Source organism: Loxodonta africana, chromosome 7 (genome assembly GCF_030014295.1).
Source record: "Loxodonta africana isolate mLoxAfr1 chromosome 7, mLoxAfr1.hap2, whole genome shotgun sequence".
NCBI lineage: Eukaryota > Metazoa > Chordata > Mammalia > Proboscidea > Elephantidae > Loxodonta > Loxodonta africana.
In genome coordinates, this window is record NC_087348.1 from 6,967,363 (window position 1) to 6,989,301 (window position 21,939).

The window sequence follows — 21,939 nt, forward strand, 5'->3', positions numbered from 1 at the left end:
TGTAAGGTGTGAGGTATGGGTCCTGTTCCATTTTTTTGCAGATAGATATTCAGTTTTGCCAGGACCATTTGTTAAAAAGACTGTCTTTTTCCATTTGATGGATTTTGGGACCTTGTTGAAGATCAGGTGACTGTAAGTGGATGGATTTACATCTGAGTTCTCAATCCTGTTCCATTGGTCAATGTATCTCTCATCCTACCAGTACCAGGCTGTTTTGACTACTGTAGCTGTAGAGTAGGTTCTAAGATCAGGTAGTGTGAGTCCTCCTACCTTCTTCTTCTTCTTCAGTAGTGCTTAACTTATCCGGGGCTTCTTCTCTTTCCATATAAAGTTAATGATTAGTTTTCCATCTCTTTAAAGAATGTTGTTGGTATTTGGATCGGGTTTGCACTGTATTTGTAAATTGCTGTGGATAGAATTGTTGTTTTCACAATGTTGAGTCTACCCATTCATGAGCATGGTATGTTCTTCCATTTATGTAGCTCTTTTTTGGTGTCTTGCAGTAGTGTTTTACAGTTTTCTTTGTATAGGTCTTTTACATCCCTGGTTAGATTTATTCCTAAGTTTTTTTTTTTTTTTTAGGGGCTACTATAAATGGTATTTTTGATGATTTCCAAATCATCAGAAATGAATGGAATGTATAAACATCGATATCCTAGGCATTAGTGAGCTGAAATGGACTGGTATTGGCCATTTTGAATCAGGCAATCATATGGTCTACTATGTGGGGAACGTCAGCTTGGAAAGGAATGGCATTGCATTCATCATCTAAAAGAATATTTCAAGATCTATCCTGAGGTACAACACTGTCAGTGATAGGATAGTATCCATACATCTACAAGGAAGACCAGTTAATATGACTATTATTCAAATTTATGCACCAACCATTAACGCCAAAAATGAAGAAATTGAAAATTTTTACCAGCTTCTGCAGTCCGAAATTGATCAAACATGCAATCAGGATGCATTGATAATTACTGGTGATTGGAATGAGAAGGTTGGAAACAAAGAAGGATGGGTAGTTGGAAAATACGGCCTTGGTGATAGAAAAGATGCCAGAGATTGCATGATAGAATTTTGCAAGAGCAACGACTTCTTCATGGCAAATACCTTCCTTCATCAACATAAACGGTGATTATACACATGGATCCCACCAGATGGAATCCACAGGAATCAAATCAACTACACCTGTGAAAGAGACAATGGAAAAGCTCAATATCATCAGTCAGAACAAAGCCAGGGGCTGACTGTGGAACAGACTATCGATTGCTCATATGGAAGTTCAAGATGAAACTGAAGAAAATTAGAACAAATCCGTGAAAGCCAAAGTACAACCTTGAGTATATCCCATCTGAGTTTAGGGAGCATCTCAAGAACAGATCTGACATGCTGAGCACTAATGACTGAAGACCCGACGAGTTGTGGAATGACATCAAGGACATCGTGCTTGAAGAAAGCAGGAGGCCGTTAAAAAGACAGGAAGGAAAGAAAAGACCAAAATAGATGTCAGAATAGACTCTCAAACTAGCTCTTGAACATCGAGCAGCTAAAGCAAAAGAAAGAAAGGATGAAGTAAAAGAACTGAACAGATGATTTCAAAGGGCAGCTCGAGAAGACAAAGTGAGGTATTATAATGACATGTGCAAAGAGCTGGAGGTGGGAAACCAAAAGAGAAGAACACACTCGGCATTTCCCAAGCTGAAAGAACTGCAGAAAAAATTCAAGCCGGGAGTTGCAATAGTGAAGGATTCTATGGGGAAAATATAAAACGATGCAGGAAGCATCAAAAGCAGATGGAAGGAATACACAGAGTCATTACACCAAAAAGAATTAGTTGACATTCAACCATTTCAAGGAGTAGCATATGATCAGGCACTGATGGTACTGAAGGAAGAAGTCCAAGGTGCACTGAAGGCGTTGATGAAAAACGAGGCTCCAGGAATTCACGGAATATCAACTGAGGTGTTTCAGCAAAGGAATGCAGCACTGGAAGTGCCCACTCATCTATGCCAAGAAATTTGGAAGACAGCTACCCAACCAACCGACTGGAGGAGATCCATATTTATGCCTACCCAAGAAAGGTGATCCAACTGAATGTAGAAATTATCAAACAATATCATTAATATCACACGTAACCAAAATTTTGCTGAAGATCATTCAAAAGCAGCTGCAGCAGTATATTGACAGGGAACTTCCAGAAATTCGGGCCAGATTCAGAAGAGGACGTGGACCCAGGGATATCATTGCTGATGTCAGATGGATCCTGGCTGAAAGCAGAGAATACCAGAAGGATGATTACCTCTGTTTTATTGGCTATGCAAAGGCATTTGACTGTGTGGATCATAACAAATTATGGATAACATTGTGAAGAATGGGAATTCCACAACACTTAATTGTGCTCATGAGGAACGTGTACATAGATCAACACAGTCGTTTGAACAGAACAAGGGGATACTGCGTGGTTTGAAGTCAGGGAAGATGTGTGTCAGGGTTGTATCTTTCACCATTCCTATTCAATCTGTACGCTGAGCAAATAATCTGAGAAGCTGGACTGTATGGAGAATGGAACATCAGGATTGGAGGAAGACCCATTAAAAACCTGCGTTACACAGATGACACGACCTTCCTTGCTGAAAGTGAAGAGGACTTGAAGCACTTACTGATGAAGATCAAAGACCACAGCCTTCAGTATGGATTGCACCTCAACATAAAGAAAACAAAAATCCTCACAACTAGACGAACAAGCAACATCATGATAAACGGAGAAAAGAGTGAAGTTGTCAAGGATTTCATTTTACTTAGATCCACAATTAACACCCATGGAAGCAGCAGTCAAGAAATCAAAAGATGTATTGCATTGGGCAAATCTGCTGCAAAGGATCTCTTTGAAGTGTTGAAAAGCCAAGATGTCACCTTGAAGGCTAAAGTGTGCTTGACTCAAGCCATGGTATTTTTAATCACATCATATGCGTGCAAAAGCTGGACAATGAATAAGGAAGACCGGAGGAGAATTGACTCCTTTGAATTGTGGTGTTACCAAAGAATATTGAATATACCATGGACTGCCAAAAGAAGGAACAAATCTGTCTTGGAAGAAGTACAACCCGAATGCTCCTAAGAAGGAAGGATGGCGAAATGGTCTTACATACTTTGGACATGTTGTTGGGAACGATCAGTCCCTGGAGAAGGACATCATGCTTGGTAAAGTAGAGGGTCAGTGGAAAAGAGGAAGACCCTCAACGAGATGGATTGGCACAGTGGCTCCGCCAATAGGCTCAAGCATAACAACAATCACGAGGATGGCGCAGGACCAGGCAGTGTTTCATTCTGTGGTACACCGGGTCGCTATCATTCAGAAAGGACTCGATGGCACCCAACAACAGCAACAGAAATGTTATTGTTTCCTTGATTTCCATTTCATTGCTCTCTTTGTTGGTGTATGGGAATCCAACTGATTTTTTATGTTCATCTTGTATCCTGCTACTCTGTTGAACCTTTCTATTAGTTCCTATAGTTTTCTTATGGAGTCTTTTGGGTTTTCCATGCATAGTACTTTATCATCCACAAATGGGGACAGTTTAACTTCTTCATTACCAGTTTGGATGACCTTTATTTCTTTTTCTTGCCTTATTGCTCTAGCTAGGACTTCCAGCACAATGTTAAACAGGAGTGGTGATAAAGGGCATTCTTGTATTGTTCCTGTTCTCAACAGCAATGTTTTCAGCATCTCTCTGTTAAGAATGATGTCCGCTGTTGATTTTGCATAACGGCCCTTTATTATGTTGAGAAATTTCCCTTCTATACCTATTTTATTTAGAGCTTTTATCAGGAATGGGAGTTGGACTTTGTCGAATGCCTTTTCTGCCTTGATTGAGATGATCATATGATTCTTTTCCTTCCTTTTATTTTTATGGCTTATTATGTTGATTGATTTTTAGTGTTGAACCATCCTTGCATACCTGGTATGAATCCTACTTGGTCATATTTTTTTGATATGATGCTGAATTCTATTGGCTAGAATTTCATTAAGAATTTTTGCATCTATATTCATAAGAGATACTGGTCTGTTAATTTTCTTTTTCTGTGGCGTCTTTTCCTGGTTTTGGCATCAGGGTTATGCTGGCTTCATTGAATGAATTTGGAAGTATTGCTTTCTTTTCTGTGTTCTGATATAGTTAGAGTAGTGCTGCTGTAAGCTCTTCTCTGAATGTTTGATAGAATTCTCCAGTTAAGCCATCTGGGCCAGTCTTTTTTTTTTTGTTAGGATTTTTTTAATTACCTTTTCAATCTCTTCTCTTATTATTTGTCTGTTCAGATTTTCAACATCATTTTGTGTTAGTTTGGGTAGGTAGTGTATTTCTAGAAATTTGTCCATTTCCTCCAGGTTTTCAAATTTGTTAAAGTATAGTTTTTCATAATAGCCTGTTATGACCCTTTTTATTTCAGTTGGGTCTGTTGTAATGTCTCCCATTTCATTTCTTATTTGGGTTATTTGCGTCCTCTCGTGTTTTCCTTTTGTCAATTTGGCCAGTGGTTTGTCGATTTCATTCATCCTTTCAAAGAACCAACTTTCGGTTTTGTTGATCCTTTCTATTATTTTTCTATTCTCTATTTCATTTATTTCAGCTGTTATCTTTATTATTTCCTTTCTTCTGGTGGTTGTGGGCTTCTTTTGCTGCTCTCTATTTGCTCAAGTTGTGTGTCTAATGTTTTGATTTTGTCCCTTTCTTCCTTTTTGATGTGTGCATCTATTGGTATAAATTGACCTCTGAGGACTGCTTTTGCTGTGTCCCAAAAGTTTTGGTATGATGAGTTTTCATTCTTGTTTGATTCCAGGAATTTTATGATTCCATCTCAGATTTCTTCTATTACCCACTGGTTTTTAAGCAGGGTGTTATTCAGTTTGCACATAACTGATATTTTTTTCCTTGCGCTTCCTGTTGTTAATGATCGACATAATTCTTGGAAAAATCATTAGGCTCTGCAAAACCGTAAAAGGTTTATTTGTTTAGTTGTTTTTCACTAGGCGAAGCAGGATCACATCATATGCCTTCTTCTCAAAGAACTATTTTTTCGACCCTATGTCAGTGTTTTTAAGTGGGGAGACTTGAACTTCCAACGACAATCTAGTGAGGAACAGGTAGGTCTTTAGAACAGAGAACGGTCTATTTCTCAGCTATTGCATGTTACACTATTTTTAATTTATATTGCATATTACACTATTTTTAATTTATATTGGCATTATGTTGTCTTTTGTTACAGCACATTTCTCCTAAAAACGAACTTTTTTTCTATTATCGTTGTTTGTTGTCAGGTTGATTCTGACTCATGGTGACCCCAGGTGTTACATAATCAAACTGCTCCATAGGGTGTTTCTGGCTGTAATCATAAGAGAAGCAGCTCACCAGGCCTTTCTTTCGCGGTACTGCTGGGTGGTTCCAACTGCCAAGCTTTAGGTTGGCAGTCAAACACAAACCATTTGCACCACTTCTTTCTTCTATTACAAATGTAATATATATTTTATAGACATTTTGCAAAATACAGAAAGGCATGATCCTCTCTGTGTTCTTTTTAACCATTTAGTGTTATAGGTGAACTTCAAAATTATTTTCTCAAGTTCCAGAAGAAGAGTAAATGAGGTTTTGACTAGAATTGCATTAAACCTATGAGTTAATTTGAGGAAATTAATGTCTTTACAAGATTTCATTTTCCCATGTGGGAACATAAGTCACTTCTCCATTTACTCAAGTTTTTTTTTTTTTTTTTTTAATTGTGGTCAGTATAGATGTAACAAATCATTTGCCATTTCAACATTCTTCACCTGGGCAATCCAGTGATTAATTAGGTTTACAAGTTTTTTTTTTTAAGTCTTTCATACAAAGAAAATTCTAAAACTTTACTAAATCCTGAATATTTTTCATGAATGCATCCCTAATTATTTTATATGTTTGTTATCAGACTAAGAGGTGTTGCAGTGGTTAAGTGCTCAGTTGCTAACCGAAAGGTCTGTGGTTCAAGCCCACTAGTGGCTCCAAGGGAGAAAGATGTGGCGATCTGCTCCCGTAAATATTACAGCTTTGGAAACCCTGTGGGGTCACTATGAGTCTGCATTTGCTCATCTCGTCCCTTGTGGTGTGAAAGCAGCTATCCAAAACCTATTGCCATCAAGTCATTTCCGACTCATGGCAACCCCATGTGTCGCCTTAGACAATACATAACAAACGGACTTGACCACGTTTCAATAAAACTTTCTTTACCAAAGGAGGTATTAGGCAGAATTTGGCCTGACCTCTACCCTAGACTGTGAGCCCTTGAAAAAGAAAACAGTGTTTTATCTTTGTCATTTGAGCCCTATCAGTAAAAATTGTCCCAATCTTACCAAAGAGAAAATGAAGACTCAGGAAGGCATTGTCTTAGTTACTTAGTGCTGTATACAGAAAAACTGCAAGTAGGTGGTTTTGACAAATTTACTTTCTCACAGTTCAGGAGGCTAGAATTCTGAATTCAGGGCGCTGGCTCTAGGGGAAGTCTTTCTCTTTCTGACAGCTCTAGAGGAAGGTCCTTGTCTCTTTTCAACTTCTGTTTCTTGGTTCCTTGGAGATCTCATGGGACATGGCATCTCCTTTCCCCATCTGTTTTTTGCTGTTTGTTCAATCTGCTCTTTTATCTCAAAAGAGATTGATTTAAGGCACACCCTACACTAATACTGCCTCATTGACAGAACAAAAAACCATATAAATACAGGTAGAGTAGGTTTTAAGGAGCTTTTTGGGTGGTACAGTGGTTAAACGCTTGGCTGCTAACCAAAATGTTGGTGGTTCAAACCCACCAGCCACTCATTGAGAGGAAGATGTGGCAGTCTGCTTCTGTAAAGATTAGAGCCTAGGAAATCCTTTGGGGCAGTTCTGCTTTGTCCTGTAGGGTCGCTATGAGTTAGAATCTATTCTATGGCAATGGGTTTGGGTTTTGTTTATAACAGGATTTACAACACATGTTTTTGGGGGACACGTTCACAGACTTTGATTTTTGAGAAGGGTGGTCATAGACCCACAACTGGCTGTTTGAGTCTATTTTCATTTGTGAAGTAAAATTTTAGGTTCACATGGATACTCTTGGTTTATTGGTTTTCTGTTAGATCTGAGCTAGTTGGGAAAAGCAAAGCAAATCAAAAGAATCTCGTCTTCACAAACACTCCCAATGGCCTGCGTTACAACAAACCCACGTTTTGCAGGGTAATTTTGACAGTATATGAAACTGTGAGGCTGGACTGGGGGTGGGGTTGGTGACAGCTCTGAAACGCGCTTCAGGCGCTCCCAGAGCTCAGAGCTGGCCAGGTGATTGAGCTGATCCAGTCATTTCACACCCTAGCTTTCTGTGTCTGGTTTCATTTCCAAAGCCAGGTTATACAGCTGCGGAGGTATAGACTTTTTGGCTTCTTCCCGTGGGACCTTCCTTCAAGACAGGCTTTGGTTTGGACTTGGGGGGTCTGAGGTCTTTCACAGACCGGGACACAGTGCATGAACTAGTAACTTAGCAGCCTATTGCGAAGGTCAGGCCCCGTACCCATACCCTTTCCTCCACAGCCCACCTGGCCCCCTGTGATCCCACATGTAATGTACAAGGCATTTTGCAAGCCTCAGTTGCCGCCTCTGTAAAGTGGGGGTAGACAACGGTAATGCTCTCATAGTGCTATTGCAGAATTAAACTACTGGCTCGGCAGGTAAAGCTGCTTAGCCCGGGGCCTGGCACCTTCGCTGTCATCATCACTCTTTATAGGACACCCAGAGCCTGCCCCCCGCCCCGGCAGGATAAGCGTCTGAAGGAGGAAGCGCACCGAGGTGCCGGACCGGAAGTCCTTACAAGGCGTGTCTGGGGCGTCGCCCTCTCGGGCTTGTTGCCCTGCCCGCCGCCGGGCCCGGCGAGCCCCAGACACACCTAGCTCCGCCACAACTTGCACAGAAGAGCTACTTCCGGCCCGGGGGGCCAAGCAACCAGAGTCGGGCCCGCGGTGGGCGGGGCTGGACGCGGATCCGCCCAGGCCCCGCCCCTCGCTTCCGGTCGGGCCAGACCGTGCCGGCACCTCCAGGGGCGGAGCTCCGCTCTGCCCGCCCCCTGACGTCACTTCCGGGGCGGCCCGGGCTGGCCCGCGCTGGGGCCGCCACCCAGAGCAGCCCTGGCTTCTGGCGGTACTTCCCCGCTGCCGGCCACGTCCCAGCTCCGGGCTGCGGCGCCTCCCCGCCGTCCGAGGGCCGTCGGGCCGCCGCAGACCTGCCGCGCCCGGGTAAGCTGCTGTCAGGGTAGCTGCTGTCAGGGCTCCCGGACCCGGCTTGGGGCCGAGGGAGGGAAGTGGAGGGCAAGAGGACCGTTGAATGGGGGGCACGAGAGGCAGGAGGGGGTGAATGAGGGCGTCAGGGGCAGGAGGAGGGGGCAAGAGAAAAGGCGATTGGGGACACGGTTCGAAACGATGAGGAATGGGGGTGAGGAAGAGGACAGGAGGAGCGGAGTCAATTGGGGCCAAAACTGGGGGAGGCTGGATGGGGTCCAAGAGGAGGGAGGAGGGCTGAAGGGGATCCCAATCCCTTTGGGCAGGGAACCAAAAGGTCTTCCCACGCGTGGGCCAGGCCAAGGCCAGACTGGCCCCCAGAAAGGGAACACTTCCCCCCAAAGAGCTGGCCCCGTGGGTGGCCAGGCCTACCCCCCTCTCCCGACCTTGTCCACCTGTCCATCCATCTACCTGCCTACCTCTCCCCGGTGAGTTTGGATAGCTGCTTAGTGTGGATACCTAACTGTTAGACTGGTAGGAGGAGGCAGGTCCACATGGTTTACCACAAGGCATAAACATTGTGCTTCAAAATCTGCCTTTAACAATGTGCAGCTATTCCCCCCTGGGGAAGGCAGCTCGAAAATTCTCATGAAACCAACGAAGAAAGTAAAGTACACGTTTTCCCATCATATACTGGGCTTGCCTGATGGGTGAAGGAATGTCAGATCTACCCAAATTGCCAGCAAAAACTAGATCCTTGACCAGCATTTAGCTGTCATACCAGAACTTCCATAAACCTGAAAAGTTGCCACCCTGATTTAAGCAAGAAATGTCGTTAAGACGATATCCAGTGCTCCAGGCTCCCAGCTTGCCACAGAGACGCCTCCTTTGGGCCACAGGGCAATGTCTGTAGACACAGAACCACATGCCTTGCTCCTTGGGATTCTGCTACCAAAGTTCAGCTGGGTGACGTGTCAGGATCAGGCATCTGTGGTTTGTCCTGTATTTGCTTCCGTAATCCCTTCTTCTTGGTATGTGTAGCATCCCCAACTTGGAGTAAGGACAGGAGCGATGTCATGGAAAATAAATATCAACCATGTGATGGAAGGTGGAGCAACCGTTATGGTCCCTTACGAGCCTGGATTCCTCCTGCTGGATCTTTGGAACCCATCTATGCCAGGGAAAGAATTAAGCAGTTCCGAAAAGAATTAAGCAATACCAAACCCGTTGCCATCCAGTTGATTCCAACTCACAGCGACCCCCTGTGTGTCAGAGTAGAACTGCTTCATAGGTTTTTCTTGGCTGCCCTGGTGGTACAATGGTTAAAGTGCTCAGCTGCTCACGTAAACCTTGGTGGTCCCCAGAGGTCGTGGCCCCAGACTCTCTGTTAGCCCAAGACTGGAACCATTCCCAAAGCCAACTCTTCAAACAGGGATTGGACTGGACTATAAGACAAAAATGATACCGATGAGGAGTGAGCTTCTTGGCTCAAGTAGACACATGAGACTATGTGGGCAGCTCCTGTCTGGAGGGGAGATGAGAAGGCAGAGAGGGACAGGAGCTGGCTGAATGGACAGGGGGAGTACAGGGTGGAGAGGTGGAGTGGGCTGTCACATTAGGGGAAGAGCAGCTAGGAGTACATAGCAAGGCGTGTTTAAGGCTTTGTGTGAGAGACTGACTTGATTTGTAAACTTTCACTTAAAGCACAGTAATAAAAAAAAAAAAGCAAAAGGTCAGTGGTTTGAACCACTGCAGCATGGGAGGAAGATGTAGCAGTCTGCTTCCGTGAAGGTTTACAGACTCGGAAACCCTGTGGGGCAGTACTGCTCTGTCCTGTAGGGCCACTGGGAGTCGGAGTCAACTCGGCGGCAGTGAGTTTAGTTTGTATGGAAGCTTTACAAAGGCAAATTTCCAGGCCTTTCTTCCATGGCACCACTCGGTGGGCTTGAACTGCCGACCTTTAGGTTAGCAGTTGTCAGTAGTCAAACACAAACTGTTTGCCCTCTGCATGTAGCAGACAGGTTCAAAAAAATTAAAAACCAAGCCCAAGTTGAGAACACAAGAAGTTGGAGACACTTGGGAGGTGCTGGGAGGAGTCTCAAGGTCGCAGACCAGAAAACAGTTGGGAAGTTGACTGGTCCAGGGCCACAACCTGGGGACCTTTCTTGTGGAGTGTCTGTTGCCTAGCCCGGGGTGGGGACCTCCCTTGCAGATCCTGCTGGGAGCTGATACCCTGAAAAAGGAGACCCCCCCCCCAGCTTTCTGTCTGCTCTGATCTCCCACTTAATGGGAACTTCATTCTTCTTATTCGTCCCCACCCCAGGCCTCTTTCCCTTCCATCTATTAGGGTCCCAGGGCTGGCTCCACCTGTGCCACTAATAATGAGAATAACTGCTGTGTCCTGAGGGCAGATTGCTGACAGCTGGGGCATTCCCTCCTCTGAGGTGCGCTGCAGCCCTTGAAGGAAACGACTCTTAAATCTTCTAAGTGGGTTTGTGTGTGGCCAGTCAACTTATAAAGATAAGTGCAGGTCCCCACGCATAAGTCTGGACACTTAGAATATGCCATCGGAAAGTGGAGGCAGGACTGTGCCAGAGAGATGTGGTCACAGCATGAGAGCCTGTTTTTGCCTCTCCAGGTGCCTAGTCCCTGTTCCTGTGGAGTGGCCCCGTCCAGGCTGAGGGGGACAGCAGTGACGGCGCCCAGCAGCGGTTTCCTAAGAGCCTAGGGAGAGACTCCGTGCTTTTGTTCACCTTTGTGCATGTAAATGAATGTGTGATCGTTTGCACACATGCATAGGTGTGCCTGTGACTGCATACATATGTGTGTGACTGTGCTTGCACGCATGCGTGGCTTTGTGTGTGGCCGTGTGTGCATGAATGTGTGTATGACCATGTGTCCTTGTGTATGGCCGTCTGGACATGTGTGTGGCTATGTGCATGGATGTGTGTGGCTGTGTGTACGTGTGAGTGACTTCATGCAAATGTGTGTGGCTGTGGACATGCACGAGGCTGCATGTGCATGAGTGTGTGTGTGGTTGTCTATACACATGAGTATGATTGCAGTCACGTGTGTGACAGTGTGTGTGGCTGTGTGTGTACATGTGAGCGTGGCTGCGTGCACAAGTGTGCGGCTGCGTGTACGTGCGTGTGTGCTCGGGAGCAGGCCCACGCCGGTCCTCAGGCCCGCCCACCTACTAGCCTGCCCACCGTAGGAGGTGATGGGCTGCTGCTAAAATCTCCTGAGTGTATGTTAGATGTTCATAAGTGAGAGATCATCCTCGTGCTGGTTCATGTCTGCGTTACAGCTGTACTCTTGGCTTCCTCTAAAGTTGTGGTTGATTCCTGGAAAACCACCTCTCATTATGTAAATCACGTAGTTTCCCTAAATTATTAAAATCTTCCTCTGTGCCTTTCTGTCTTGTAGCTCACAGCACTGGAAGAAACCCTGACACTTTCCTTATTCGAGGCTTTCAGAAATGTTTTCCAAAAGTCACACATGCTTATAGCAGCAACAACAAAAAGATATAAAGTAGAAAATGACAGCCACCAGTAAATCCACTCCCCAGGGATAACCGTCATTAGCATTCTGGTGTGAGTCTTTCCAGACCCTTTAACACATGTATTTAAACAAAAATAGGATCTCAGTCCACCACCTGTCTGTCAGTCTGTCGTGATGTGGGGGCTTGCGTGTTGCGGTGATGCTGGAAGCTCTGCCACTGGTATTTCAAACCCCAGCAGTGTCACCCGTAGTGGACAGGTTTCAGCAGAGCTTTTGTACTCAGACAGACTAGGAAGAAAGGCCCGGTGATCTGCTTCCGAAATGAGCCAATGAAAACCCTATGAATCACAACAGAATGTTGTCTGATACAGTGCTGGACGATGGACCTGTTGGATTGGAAGGTACTCAGGGTACATAGTGGCTGCAACAGTGGACTCAAGCATTCCAATGATTGCGAAGATGGGGCAGGACTGGGCAGCGTTTCATTCTATAGTGTATGACGTTACTGTGAGTCAGAGCTGACTCGAAGGCAGCTGTTGGTCTAGGATCATGGCATACATACTTCTGTGTAGCCTGCTTGTTTTCATTTAATGATGCTTGAGTCAAATCTTCCCATGACAATCAATAAAATGTACATTTTTTAATAGCTGCCATAGTATTTCGTGTGTGGATGGGACCATACTTCACGTAACCATTCCAGTGGTTTGCTGTTATAAATACTGCTGTGATGAACATCTTTGTGTATCTCTATCTTTGGACTTCTGTCCCATTGCTTCCTTGGGAGAAATTCCAGCAGTAGAAATTGCTAGGTCAGAAGTTAGTTTTGCCATTTAAATTTTGCAGCACGCTGTCATTTTTCCCAGAGTAAGCATCTGCTGAGTGCTGCCGTCTCGGTGCCCTCCTCCTCACTGGGTTTTTCCCCATGCTTTTTCCCTAAAGAGCGTTGTTTACTCTTTTCTGAATCCTAGGTATGTCTGATGCCGAAGCGGAGCGTCTCCCTGTGCCTCACGTGTGCCACAGGGCATGCCATGGCTAGGGAGCGCCCCCCGGAGCTGAGTTCACCTCCCACCAAGCCAGACCTCACACAGTGCCAAGCTCACAGCACTCCACGGAGGAAGATGGCCCACGCTGGGAGCACGCCCTGAGCAGCTGCCTCTGGTGGGTGTCTGAAGCCCCACAGGCCAGGCTCTCAGCCTGGTGACGGGACAGTGAGCCCGAGAAGGCCTGTGGAGGCTTTGCAGGGTCCGTGGGAGAGCCAAGGAGAATGGAAAACAGGAAAGCCCAGAGGGCTGAGCCTTCTAGTCACTGACAGGCCTGGTCTGTGGCCCTTCCCCATCAGAGGGCCTGCCTTCTGGGGTAGACCGGGGTGGTCACGCATGGGTGGGGCAGGTAGGAGGGGACAGGGACATGTGGTTGGTCCTCTGTGGCCCATTTCTGCTTCTGTGACACAAATGCCAGTTACCACCAGAAGCTGTCTCTCTGCCTTGTCACCTAATACTGTAATACCCACAGGAGCCCTAGGGTGTCCCTGCCCACCCTGTCCCTGGCTGTACAGGGGATTGGCGGATGCACCTCTTAGCAGAAGAGGCCTTGGGAGGAGACAGACCTAGGCTGTCCCTGGACCCAGGAACAGGATGGTCCATGTTGTTTCGGGGTGAGGAACTGGACAGGAAGGAGAAGCTTCACTCAATACACTGTGTCCGGCAGTTGAGTGGCCACCTCCCTCCTTGCCTTAGCTGGTGCAACAACTCAAGTTCTCTGAAGCCCAGAGCAGGGTTGGCAAACTGTAGCTCAGCGGCCACATCCTGCCTGCTGCCAGCTTTTGTGAATAACGTTTTATTGGCAGATAGCCTCATTGGTCTGCACAGCGTTCGTGGCTGCTTTCGCCACAGAGGCAGAGGAGCTAAGACCAAGACCATATGGTCCTTAGAGCCTAAAGTATTTTCTGTCTGGACCTTTGCAAAGACCCCTGCTCCAGAGATGTGTAGAGAAGGGGCAGCGTAGGGGCCTACGGCCAGTTGCGCCCAGGGAGCCAGGACCCTCCTTGCCCACAGGGAGCCATTGTCACATCACCCCTCCTCAAACTAATACCGCCCCCAAAAAGAAAAAAAAAACCATAGCAGTTGCCGTCAAGTTTATTCCGACTCATGGCAACCCCCCGTGTGTCAGAGTAGAACTGTTCCATAGGGTTTTCGGTGGCTGATGTTCCCGAAAATACATCTCCAGGCCTTTCTTCCAAGAAGCCTTTGGGTGGACTGGAACCGCCAACCTTGCAGGTAGCAGTCGAGTGCTTAACCATTTGCTCTCAGGGCTCCAGAACTCACCCAGCAGACCCCAAATCCAGGGCTCTGGTGCCCGCAGCGTCTCAGGCCAGTGATGGTAGCGTGCCAGAGCCAGTTAGATACAGTTACGTGCCAGGAGCCCAGCTGCGCAGCTTCAGCCGGCGGGGACCGGACGTGGGCTCTGTGTGCCTGTGACCTTCCAGCCTGAGTCCTTCCCCGTCATGATACTGCTGCTTCTCCCAACCTACCCCCACTTTTTTTTCTGTGACAACAAAGAATGCATTTAGCTCTTAGAGAACAAATGCAAATCTGTGGTTTGCTGGGCTGCCTCGCTTCTCTAAGCCTGTGAGACACCAGGGCCCTCGCAGGTGGTTTTGGAGGGAAAACACCATTTGAAGCCAGAGTCCAGTTAGTGCTCTTGGAAGAGACCTAGAAGCACGGAGATGTCCAGCCTTCCAGAAGGGTTTGTGCCGGCAGGGAGGCTTCCGGTCGTGGGGCCACTTGACAGCAGTCCCCATGGTTACAGGCGCAGGATGCCACCCGGCCACCACCCCGGGCATCGGCCCTTTGTGCTGCTGAGGCTGCTTTGCTGTGACTCCCAGCTGAGCTGGAAGGGCTTCTTGGGACCAGCCAACGGCTGAGCCTGGAAGGCAGAGCTACCCCCAAACCATTCGTCTGGGCTCCCAGGCCTGGGCGCCAGGTGGAGGGTCTGCATACGTGTCCCATTTCATCCTTGTACAGCGAGGCAAGGCTCGGGGCCACTCAGGTAGTAAGCATAGGAGCCGGGGTTTGAGCCCAGCAGAAGCATGGGCCCCTGCACTGTACCACTGAGCCCCACTTCCCTGCACTTGCTCCCCTTGTTCCTATTGCTTCTTCAGGGACTAGAAGCTGCTGTTGAGAAGCCTGCAGTGAATGGTCGGGTCCCTGAGTAGAGCCTGGGCAGCAGAGCCACACCCGCCCGCTTCCTGGCAGTGCCAGGCCTGGGTCTCCGCTGCAGTCTGCTAAGTCCTGACTTCCTCGTGACTGCTCCCTTGCGTTCTTATTATCACTTTACTTAAACAAACCTGACTTTTTTCTAAAGATGCATTCACGCCTTCGCATCACCTCTGTGGAAGGTGAGAATGAACGAAAGGGCTTTGCTCTAGGGAGCTGGAGGGGGCGTGGTGGGGCCACCTTGAAGTGGAGACATCATTTACTCTCTCACTCATTCACTCATTCATTCACTCACCCGTTCACTCACTCTTCACTCACTAACTCAGTCTTACTCATATTCCCACCCACCCACACTTATACTCACTCACTCATTCACTCACCCAGCCACTCACTCATTAATTCACTACTCATTGGGCTGACACTTCCTAAAACCTACTTGGTGTCAAGTGCCGTGTGGGCACCAGGTTGCTGGAGATGAAAAGAGAGACAGAGCACCGCTTGCAGGAAGCCTACATCAGGTGGTGCTGGGACTGAGGACAGGACCCAGAAGCATTTCTGGGCAGAGGGCAGGTCAGGCAGGAGAGACTCCTTGGAAGAGGCGATCTGGGTGGAGCCTTTTCACTTAGCAGGTGCTCCCAGCAGAGGGACTTGGCAAGTGTGGCGCAGCCTGACACGTGGAACCCGCAAGTGTCTCACGTGCCCTCTGTCGATCTGGGCCAGAGTTTAAGGGCCCCTGGGACATGTGAAGGAGCTTTGGGGTCACCCTGGGACAGCAAGGGGGTTAAGCCAGTGGAGACAGGGTCGCCTTTGTGGATTACAGGATCTATCTGGCCACCATGGGGTGGCAGGTGGGTCAGGGCCAGGGTGGGAGGTTTAAAGGTGACAAGTTAGTGGCTTCTAGGAGGAGGGGTGGGGGGGAGCCAGCTGCCACAAGAAGTAGCCTAGCTGCAGGTCCGGGAGAGAAGTGATTAGCATCCACACCAGGGCAAGGGGGTCAGGACATTTTCCTCGAGTGACATGAGGGCTTCCCTTCTGTGACAGGGTGACATCTCAGCTGGATCTCTCACAGTGAGGGCTCAGTGCGGACATGAGGGCCTCGGCCATCCTCAGGCAGGACAGGTGTGGAAGCAGCCTCAGGAGCCTGTCTCATCCCTAAATCTACACCATGCCCTTGTCTATTCCCCCTGCCTGAGTCCAGGCCTTCACTGCAAGGCCTGCGGCTGACCTGGGTCACCTGCCCGAGTCTAGGCCTTCACTGCAAGGCCTGCGGCTGACCTGGGTCACCTGCCCGAGTCCAGGCCTTCACAGCAAGGCCTGCGGCTGACCTCGGTCACCTGCCCGAGTCCAGGCCTTCACTGCAAGGCCTGCGGCTGACCTGGGTCACCTGCCCGAGTCCAGGCCTTCACTGCAAGGCCTACGGCTGACCTGGGTCACCTGCCCGAGTCCAGGCCTTCACTGCAAGGCCTGCGGCTGACCTGGGTCACCTGCCCGAGTCCAGGCCTTCACAGCAAGGCCTGCAGCTGACCTGGGTCACCTGTCCAGGCCTTCACAGCAAGGCCTGCAGCTGGGGAGGGGGGCTGCTAAGCTGACCTGGGGCACCTGCAGTGAGGGGCTCCAGCGGTGGCAAGTGGCAGGGCTCTGGGTGTCGTCGGGGGCAGAGGCCCCCGTGTGCTCAGGAAGCCCCAGGCTGGCCTGGGCCACGCCCTGGGGAGGCCACGCCCTGGGGAGGCCACGCCCTGGGGAGGCCACGCCCTGGGGGTGAACGCGGGAGTTCTGCAGTTGTGACGTCGCCCTTGGAGACAGCTGGGCTTCCGTGGCCACAGCTCAGTGCCCTTCTCAGTCTCTCGGTGGCACCCTGCCACCCTGCCCCACAGCCCCCGACCGTGGCCCCTCCTGCCTGGGTTGCGACCCTGTTTCCTCATCCCCAGGCTCCACTCGTGCCTGCCTCCTCGCCCATCCCTCTTGCTAACGCACCTTCTGGCCTCATCACACCCATCACCAGAGCCCGTGGGGCTCTGACTCCCGTTGTGAAACCCAGCCACCAACACCTCTCGCTCAGTGCTGTCCGGTCTCTCCGTGCTGTCCCTTGGTCTCTGGCCCTGCTGGTGTCATTGCTGCTCTCTCGCCGCCCCCCTCCCCCACCAGGTGAACCCCCATTCATTTTTCAGAACAGGGCCCAGTAGTTCTGCCTAGGAAACCATCTCTGGCATACAGTCCACCACCACTGGCCAAGTTTAGCGCCTCCTCTGGGCCCTAAGAACCCTGCCCTCCCTCATCCTTTCCCAGGCACTGTAGGCTCCCTGGAGGCAGGCCCATGTGCTTTTCATCTTTCTGTCCTAAATGTACTGCCTGGCATATGAGTTAGCACTCAGAAAATATTGAATGGAGGGAGGGATAGATGGGTGAATGAGTGGAAGGATGGAGAGAAGGAGGGATGAATGGATGGATGGTTGGAGAAAAGGAGGGCTGGAAGGGTGGGTGGAGAGAAGGAGGGACGAGTGGTTGGATGAAGGGATAGGTAGATGAATAGAAAAGTGAATGGAGAGGAGGAAAGATGAATGATTGGATGAATACATGGATGGAAGGGTGGATGGAAAGAAGGAGGGATGAATGGTTGGATGGCTAGATGGATGGAATAGTGGATGGAGAGGAGTAGGGATGAATGGTTGGATGGAGAGAAGGAGGAAGGAATGAGTGGATGGTTAGATGGATGGAAGGGTAGATGGAGAGGTGGGATGAATGGTTGGATGGTTAGATGGATGGAAGGGTAAATGGAGAGGTGGGATGAATGGTTGGATTGTTAGATGGATGGAAGGGTAAATGGAGAGGTGGGATGAATGGTTGGATGGAAGGGTGGATGGAGAGAAGGAGGAAGGAATGGTTGGATGGTTAGATGGATGCAAGGGTAGATGGAGAGGTGGGATGAATGGTTGGATGGAAGGGTAGATGGAGAGGAGTAGGGAGGAATGGTTGGATGGTTAGATGGATGGAAGGGTGGATGGAGAGGAGTAGGGATGAGTGGTTGGATGGGGGTAGGGATCAGTGGATGGAGGAATGAATGGTTAAGCAGCATCTGTGTAAAAGGCATGGTTAGTTGCCATGGGGAGCTCTGCAATCACGGGAAAAGTCAGAGAGAAAGACTCGGGTGACCTTGGTGATTGGAAGGCCTAGCCTATGAGCAGGTCCAGATCTTGGCCCTCTCTACTGCCCTTTCAAAATCTGGACTCTTGGTTGGGTTAGTGGGAACTGGCTGAGGCCAAATTCATTAAATGAATTCGGTGGCTGGCTTTAACGAATTCTCAGGGTTTGAGAATTGCCTTAAACCCATCAAGTGTGCAATGCTGGACAAATAGTTGTTACCACGGCTAGCACGTGTTATGCTCTTGCTAGGTGCTGGCCCTGGTCAGACACTTGGCTCTGTTTGCACTCCGGGCCCTAACAGCTGCCCAGGGAAGGTGCCTGCCGAGCCTGGGCCGTAGTGAGGCTGGCCACTGCTGACCCATGTTCTTTCCACCCACAGATCGCTCAGCCAAGCAGAAGGGGGTCGTGAGCTGCCCGAGGAGCCAGTGGCTGGGAGCCCGGAACGACCCAGCCTTGATCCCAGCTCGCCCACAAGATGTGGACAGTCCTTCTGCTCGTATGGGTTTTCTGCTCATCCTTCTCTGAAAGCCAAGTGGCATCGCATTCTTCAGGTCAGTGACAAATTTTGACTGCAGGACAGGCCCATGGTAGCCCCAAGCTTCCTGAGCCCAGGATTGAGAAGGGGGCCTGCAGTCCCAGGCCAGTGTGTCAGGAACCCCAATCTTCCGTGGGCGCTGGGCTGGGAAGGGCTGTCAGACCCAGCCACCTCTCCAGGGCCAGCGTGGGTAGGGACCCCCAACGGGACCAGGCAGCGGAACCCCCGAAGGTTCACCCGCTTGGCCCTGCAAAATGTGATTCCTTTTGTCAGTCCAGACTTCACAGGGGTGTTCATCCATTCGCACACCAGATATTTGATGCCGCTCCGAATCCATGCCAGCCATGTTTGTCTCCAGGCATTCTCACCCGGTGGGAATTTCTGTGCAGTGGTTTCCTTATCTCCCTTGCAAACCTGGGTGTGTGTTTCGTGGGTTTTCGTAGAGTGGGTAGCACCTGTGATGCGGGGCTTCCCCTCTGTCTGAAGTCTGGTATTTTGGGAATTGGAGCAATTAGTGTATGTCTCAGTCACCTAATGCTGCTGTAAGTGGGTGGTTTTAATGAACAGAAATGTATTTTCTCACAGTTCAGGAGGCAAGAAGTCAGAATTCAGGGTGCCAGCTCTAGGGGAAGGCTCTCTCTGTCGGCTCTGGGGGAGGGCTCTTCTCTCCAGCTTCTACTCATCCGTTCCTTGGCAATCTTCATGTGGCATCTTCCCCATTTGTCCTTCTCTGTGCCTAAACCACTCCTTTAACATCTCAAAAGTGATTGGCCTAAGACAGGCTTTACGCTGATGTGGCCTCGTTAATGAAGAAAACCCCGTTCCCAGATGGGATTGCATCCACGTGTAGGTTGCTGATTCTGACTCACTGCGATCCCACACAATACAGTGAAATTGCCCTGTAGGGTTTTCTAGGCTATAATCTTTGTGGGAGCAGATCACCAGGCCTTTCTTGCGAGGTGCCTCTCGGTGGTTTCAAACTACCAGGCTTTCAGTTAGCAGACAAGTGTTTAACCCTTACACCATCAGGGCTCCTGTCCACATGCATAGCGGTTAGGGTTTGCAACCCACACTTTTGGGTGACCTAATTCAGTAATACATAACAGTGAAGCTCTTAAACCTTCAGTGGACTTGGGGTTCAGAAAGGCTGAAGGAGTTTTAAAATCAAAACGCCAGGGCGTCTGAAGGGCAGCGTACAGCAGATGCTGCAGTAAGAAGAGCGCAGGGGAACATGTCCCCACGTCACCTCCCATCACTGGGCCAAGAAGAAGGGGCCCAGCACAGCCACTGGGCTAGTCCCTGGGAGCTGGGACTTCAGCGCTCTGTGCTGTCCACCTGCACGTCCTGAACGTGACTGTCTCCTTTTCCTTTGGCTTTAAGGTTACTCATTCCCTAAGAAGACGCAGAGTCATTCAGTCCAGGACAGTCCAGCCGGGGAATCCGCAGCAAGGGCTGAGGATAAAACGTCTGAAAGAATAACCGTGGTGATACCTTCTCCTGTCACGTTAACCAAAGGGACTTTGGTGACTGACACCAACTCTACTGAAGTCACAACCGAAACAATGAACAGGACAGAGGCGGGTATGACAGCAGCCAGTGCAGGCCGCACCAGCCGCACGTCCCCCAGAGCCCCCACAGGGCCCGCATTGTCCGTCCCCACGTCTGCCTCACAGACTTCGTCCACAGCAGCCACCAGGCCTCCACCTCTGAGCACACCCCCTGCACACGCGCCAGGAACAGTAGCCACAACGGCAGCCCCGGGCGCTGAGACTGTGGCTACGACCAGGCCAAGTACAGGCAGTCCCGTTAGCAGGCACAGTCCTTCCGGGCCTACCACGGGTAACTCCACAGCCAACGTCACCTCTGCCACACGCGCCCAGGCTCCTAGCACATCTGCACAGGGTCCCACCTCCCAGACGTCACCAGGCTGGCCTGTGGTTAACATGACAAGCGGGTCCACACCCACCCTCTCGGCCACAACGCCCAAGCCCACCACCGTCCCCTCTGTGGCTTCAGTGTCCACCGCAACAACAGCCACAACCAAGGCACAAACACAGGAGCCACCTGCCAGCACAGCGCCAGTACCTCACACTAGCCCAACCCCCACGGCAAAGGCCCCGTCCTCCACAACACAGATGAAGCCAAACCTTACGCCATCGACCCAGGGGACCACGGGGCCAGTCGTGACCCAGACCCCTGCGTCGGCAGGGACGGAAGCTGCACCAGGTACTGCTCCTGCTGGGCCAACAACCCTCTCAAGCTCCGGAGACACCAAGGTGCCAGCCACAGAAGCGTGTCCGCTCAGCACCCAAGGCCAGTACCTGGTGGTCACCACCGAGCCCCTTGCCCTGTCCCTGGTGAACAAGAGCTTCCTCCTGGCGGTGCTCCTCCTTGGGGTGACCCTTTTCATCACCGTCCTGGTTTTGTTTGCCCTGCAAGCCTATGAGAGCTACAAGAAGAAGGACTACACGCAGGTGGACTATTTAATCAACGGAATGTACGCCGACTCAGAAATGTGAGTCCGGGGAGGCCGCCTGCAGCCGTTCCCGAGCGGGGGCGGGTGCCAGGCCAGGCCCTTCCCTGTCCTTCCGTTTTGCCTCCAAGACCAAACCAAGTGCTTCCAAATTCTTTTGGTGCAATTTAGAAGATAGACCGGATGCTTACATGTGCTTAATCGCTGTCCAGTTAATTCCATGATCACTAAAGAGTTGCTGCTTTTTTCATATTTATTTTTGTAAATGATCATGTTGACAAGCGCGGGCAATAATCCTAATAGCTCTGCTGCCGGGTAGGGCAGGCGGGCCACGTGGCCCCTGGTGTCTCAGATCCTGACCCAAATTAAAGCAATGACGCTTTCTGGTGACACCATCTGTCTGTGTAAGTGTGTTCTGGGAGCCTTTTTGAACTGTGTATGATGGGTTCATTTTTGCAAACATTTAGTGTGATAGGAGGCCCCAGGGGTCTGCTGTGCCTGTACCCAAACCTGCCCCAGGCACCTGGCAGGAGGCCCCCAGGAGATGGAGGGGCGTCTCTGGCCCACCTGGAGATGGATCCTTGTCCTTTCCCTGGACTGTTGGGTGGTGACTGTCGGGAGCCTGGCTTGGGCGTGGAAGTTGTGGGTCCAGCTCTGTACACCACAGGTGAGTGCACCTGTCGCAGCCTCACGGTCTGGACAGGTGGTCAGCCGGCAGCAGCCGGGGCTTGCTGAGACCGAATCATAGCGACCCTGACGTTGAGTACCTGCGCCTGCCCGTCTGGTTGAAACCCCACAGCTCCCTTCTGGG

At 49.8% G+C, this 21,939-nt stretch overlaps 1 protein-coding gene across 5 annotated transcripts; it reads left to right on the forward strand.

The window, feature by feature from the left end:
• Positions 1-8,167: 8,167 nt before the first annotated feature.
• Positions 8,168-21,518, forward strand: C7H11orf24 (chromosome 7 C11orf24 homolog). Of its 5 annotated transcripts, none has more exons than XM_003419387.4 (4): positions 8,168-8,281; positions 12,733-12,922; positions 18,500-18,671; positions 20,036-21,518. In XM_003419387.4, exons 3-4 carry the CDS (start codon positions 18,596-18,598, stop codon positions 21,172-21,174), a joined length of 1,215 nt encoding a protein of 404 aa, XP_003419435.2. In that variant the 5' UTR covers positions 8,168-8,281; positions 12,733-12,922; positions 18,500-18,595; the 3' UTR covers positions 21,175-21,518. The 5 variants fall into 5 exon arrangements, with proteins under 5 accessions (XP_003419435.2, XP_064143719.1, XP_023415293.2 ...); XM_064287649.1 differs by having other exon boundaries at positions 8,171-8,281; positions 10,902-12,922; XM_023559525.2 differs by lacking the exon at positions 8,168-8,281 and adding an exon at positions 8,415-12,165.
• Positions 21,519-21,939: the final 421 nt, after the last annotated feature.